Source organism: Uloborus diversus, chromosome 5 (assembly GCF_026930045.1).
Source record: "Uloborus diversus isolate 005 chromosome 5, Udiv.v.3.1, whole genome shotgun sequence".
NCBI classification, from domain to species: Eukaryota; Metazoa; Arthropoda; class Arachnida; order Araneae; family Uloboridae; genus Uloborus; species Uloborus diversus.
This window is the reverse complement of record NC_072735.1, coordinates 131,211,773-131,216,259: the sequence shown is the minus strand read 5'-3', so window position 1 is coordinate 131,216,259 and position 4,487 is coordinate 131,211,773. Positions and strand designations below refer to the sequence as shown.

Here is a 4,487-nt window from a genome sequence, read left to right as displayed (position 1 = left end):
ATTCACCTTCCAAGCAAGATATAATTGTTGCACAGTTGAAGAAATATCTTGCCAGAACATTTTCTATAGGATCCGTTCATCAGAGGATCGTTCATTCTTTTGATCCGTTCATTCAACACGTTCATCTGAACGACTTCGTTCATTTAAAAAAGTTTAAAAAATGCTCTGCTAGACATACTCTGCAAAACATACTCACGTACGTTCGAAACGTTTCATTTGATCAGTAATAATTTTAGGGAAAACTAACTGAAAAATCATCTAAAAGTAAAAAAAAAAAAAAAAAAAAAAAAAAAAAAAGCCTATGAAAAATGAATCAAAATTGTTGCATACAAACTCAAATTCTAACAATGAGTTATTTTATCAGGACTGCATTAAATAATGCGTGGTGCTGGAATCCAAGAAGTTCACCTTTTCTTCATAAAAAGGACATTTATTTTGCTAAACTACCAGAAAACTACAGAGCCAAAAACATTTGTGCATTACAACACCATTTTTAAACTCCAACTGATTTTAATTTTATTTTTCAGTGTTCTAATGATTTCTCGTGCACACATCTATCATTCAATTGGACCTCTCTTCACTTCAGTTTCTAACATACCTCCCCCCTTTGAGACTCTGGGAAGGGTCTCAAACATGTGACACTCATTATTTAAACGATCCAGTGTTTTTGGTACTTTCACACACTTTCCAGATCTGGTATATTTTTCTAGAACAATATCAGGATAACACTTTTTAACAACCGAAGTCTTCTGAACAAATTCCTCAGGATTTGACTCCATCTCACTCATGCCTTTGTCGGCAATTGCAACCGCCTCATCATCAGCAGCACGTATCTCCAATGAGTAAACACGTTCCACTGGACGAACAAAAATCCCATTTTGAGTTTTGAGCCTAACAGCGCGAACCCTTTTATCTCGTCCAGGAATCAATTTAATAATTTTCGCCAAAGGCGAAAACACGCGTTTCTTATTATCGTCGCCAATTGAAACAATTTCTGCAAATCTTGGCTCTCGGGTTGGCCTCTCATTGTGTTTTTGAATAAATTGGCCTAAATATTCTTTTCTGAAACGCTGTCTTAAATCATTGAACAGCTTATATCTATATCTTTTTCTCTTTTTTAGACTTTGCAAATCCACATGACCAATATCTGTAACATCCGAACTACAGTTTTCAATAAGGAACATTGCAAGTGTGAGAGGAATCAACTCCTGAGGGTTTTCTGACACATATGTTAGAGGCCTTGAATTAATTACTAATTCACAATCACATATCAATGCGTTCAACTCTTCATAATTCAACACTGATTTACCAGGAGTTCGTTTTAGTAATTCATTAACAATACGAACCAACTTTGGAGGCAAAAGCGGTGCGTCCAGATTCAGATCAATAGTGGTAATTGCTAATATTTTTCTCTTCGCGTCTACTTCTGGTCCCCAATCTACTTCACTTAATAGCCACTTTTCTGGCGCCAACTTCAGCCAGGTCGGTAATTCCCACCGTTTGAAGTCAAAGAATTGTTTAGGGCTGAATTCTCGCGACAATACATCAGCTATATTCATTGTTCCAAAAATATGTTTCCACAACTCAGGCTGAGTCAATTTCCATTTTTCTTGCAAAAGTCTAGCACCTATGCAGCAAGCGATAAGCTCTACCCGAGGAATACTCAGTGATTTTAGTGGATCTACTCTAGTTTTAGACCTAACGAGATATATTTCAACTTCAATTTCCACTACTGAACGATCGTAGACGCACGCCACGTAAGCTTCTTTAGAAGCATCCACAAATACATACTGTTCTGTTGTAGAATTGATTATTATGTAGCATGGCAAAGTTACGTTATTTGACAATGCAATTTCCTTGAAACATTTCAAAAATTTATTTACAATATCAGGGGGTAGTTCTAAATCCCAAGAATGTTTTAACTTCGAAGCATCTTGCAGTATCAGTTTAGGAAGCAATGTAGTAGGGCTTAATAAGCCGATAGGATCAAAAATCTCTTGCACTGTAGATAAAATTAAACGCTTTGTAATTTTTGTTTCACAAGTCAATGCTTCTATATTTATATTACACCTTAGAGTGTCATTATCCAAGTTCCATAAAATTCCTAAAATAGACGCTTCCCCTGAATGCTTCGTAACATTTTCAGAAGCTACATTGCTTTCAAACCCTCGCAAGTTAAAACATCCCTTTGACATAATAAGTTGCGATTGTTCGATGAACTTCGCTTCTTCTTCGGTATTATGAACCCCTGTTACACAATTGTCCACAAAGAAAGAACTTTCCAACTTCTGTGCAATCTCATATTCAGGAAGGCTGTATGCCTTTTCAATGCTTACACTCAACCCTATAGGATGCAACCTCAATCTATCAATATCAGGTATTAGTTCAATGAGGTTCATTCCTTTAAACAAGCATTCATTCAAAGAAGGCTTACCTCTCTGGGATGCTGAAGCATCAAAAACAGGCCGAACTTTTGTGGTCTTACTATCGATTTTTATAACAGGCCTATGTGGTAGATAGTGGCACTTATTCTCTAATTCCGAATCTGGTACGCGCTCAATAATATTCAAGTTTTCCCATTCTTTGAATACATTTTGGTAATTCTCAAGCAAATTACTACATTTTGACTTAATAATTTTTTCGTTCCCTTTCCAGGCTAAATCCTTATTATCTGGTAAGTTCGAAAAATCATACTTCCAAGGAAGCTCTACTTCATATCTTCCACAAGGAAGAATTTTCAATTTATCCTCAAATTCAGCTAAATGTTCTCCTATGCATGCTTTCTTATTAACATTGCAAGTGGGATCTGTTATTCCTATACTTTCAAGTTCCCCCAATTCATTCAAAGGAATATTTTTAGCATGCATCGATAATGTTCTGAAAACATCATCTTTCTCATTTGTGTTCTGCTTACCCATAACAGTCCACCCAAGCTTCATTTCTACGGCAGTAAGGCCGGATTCTAAATCTACTGAACGTCCCGTCAGCAATTTTCCTAAAACATCTGCCCCTATTAAAAGATCAATTTCTTTCATTTTACAAAGGGAATCAGAAACTTCAATATTCTTTTTCTTTAATTCATTCAAAATATAAGGATTGCTAACTTTTGGTATAAAACTACAAATTTTCCTTTCAGAAAGAGCTTCAAAACTACAAGCAAAAGACCCTTTCAAACCCCTCACTTCAACAGTGAATATCTTATGCCGTTTTGGGTTCGTTTCCCTCCCCCCAAATAACGAGTGAATCACTGTTTCTTCACGAAGTGGAGTTGCTTTCAGCTCAGACAAAACTTTCTGACTTACATAACTACTTTGACTACCAGAATCTGCCAAAGCCCGAATTATTTTTTCTCGATTATTACATTTAATCCGAACACACAGAGTTTGCAAAAATACGGTTTGAGTTTTATCAAAGTTAGAGAGAGAATTTTCAGACTTAGAAACTACATCTTTAGACTCACAACTTTTGTCTTCTAGCTTTGGACACATTACACAAAAATGCGGTTCCCCACAACCATTGCATTTTAACTCTCTTTTTACATTACAATATTTACTAATATGATTTGAATTAAAACATATAAAACAAACGCCCTTTTTTAACAATATTTTTTGTTTTTCATTTACAGTCATCTTTTTTGCAATGAAACATCTTTTACTTGGATGACTTTTTCCACAAAAAATACAACTTTCAAATCGCTTACCCTTTTTCTCAGTACTTACTAACGCTGCAGCTGTCGCTAGGTCGCTTTCCTTCTCAGTTGTGGGCTCTCGTTTGCGCAAATTTGAGTTCGTGCCGAAGCCAGTTCTTGCGAGGCGAACCATTTCTTCTCCATTAACTTCTTGGCGAAGAAAGTTCATTAACTGCTCTAAAGTGCGACAGTTCTTATCTTCGGTTAGATCATGGTTACGGCTTCTTTCCCACGTTACTAAAACTTCTTCCGGCAGACAGCTCTCAACCAAAGGTGTCAAGAAATCTCCATACTTCTCTTTGGTCCGTCCAAGAGTTTCCAACGCACGAAGTTTTCCTTCCAATTCGTCATAGAGGGATGGAAGATCAGCTTTCCCCCGTCCTGCGGCAGAATTTTTCATAACTAATCTCAATAAATCTCGAACATATACTTGCACCAGCAGATCATCACGGCCAAATCTTTCCTTTAACTGCTGTATTGCTTTACTATAATTTTCTCCGGTAGCAGGGAAACTCAGCACTAATCTTTCTGCCTTCGAACCAGGTTCCATCGATTGAATTAAATATTGCATTTTATCTTCATTATCAATGCCCTTGTCCTCATGGATTTTCTTGAATTGGCTCCAAAAATTTAAAAATTCTCTTGCTTCGCCGTTAAACCTTTTAAGTTCTATCGTCGGAAGCTTAAAGTTGCGCTTACTAATGTTCCCATTACGCTGAACATTTTCAAATTTTAAATCAAGCAGAGAGCAAATTTGAATAAACTTGTCCCGATAATTTTCTGCTTCTTCACAATCTTC

The 4,487-nt window shown here is 36.4% G+C and overlaps 1 protein-coding gene across 1 annotated transcript; it reads right to left on the bottom strand.

The window, feature by feature from the left end:
• Positions 1-557: 557 nt before the first annotated feature.
• On the bottom strand, positions 558-4,238 carry LOC129223142 (uncharacterized). The gene is made up of 2 exons (XM_054857708.1): positions 3,701-4,238; positions 558-3,529 (listed from the first exon to the last, which is right to left on the bottom strand). Exons 1-2 carry the CDS (start codon positions 4,236-4,238, stop codon positions 558-560), a joined length of 3,510 nt encoding a protein of 1,169 aa, XP_054713683.1.
• Between the last annotated feature and the right edge of the window lie 249 nt (positions 4,239-4,487).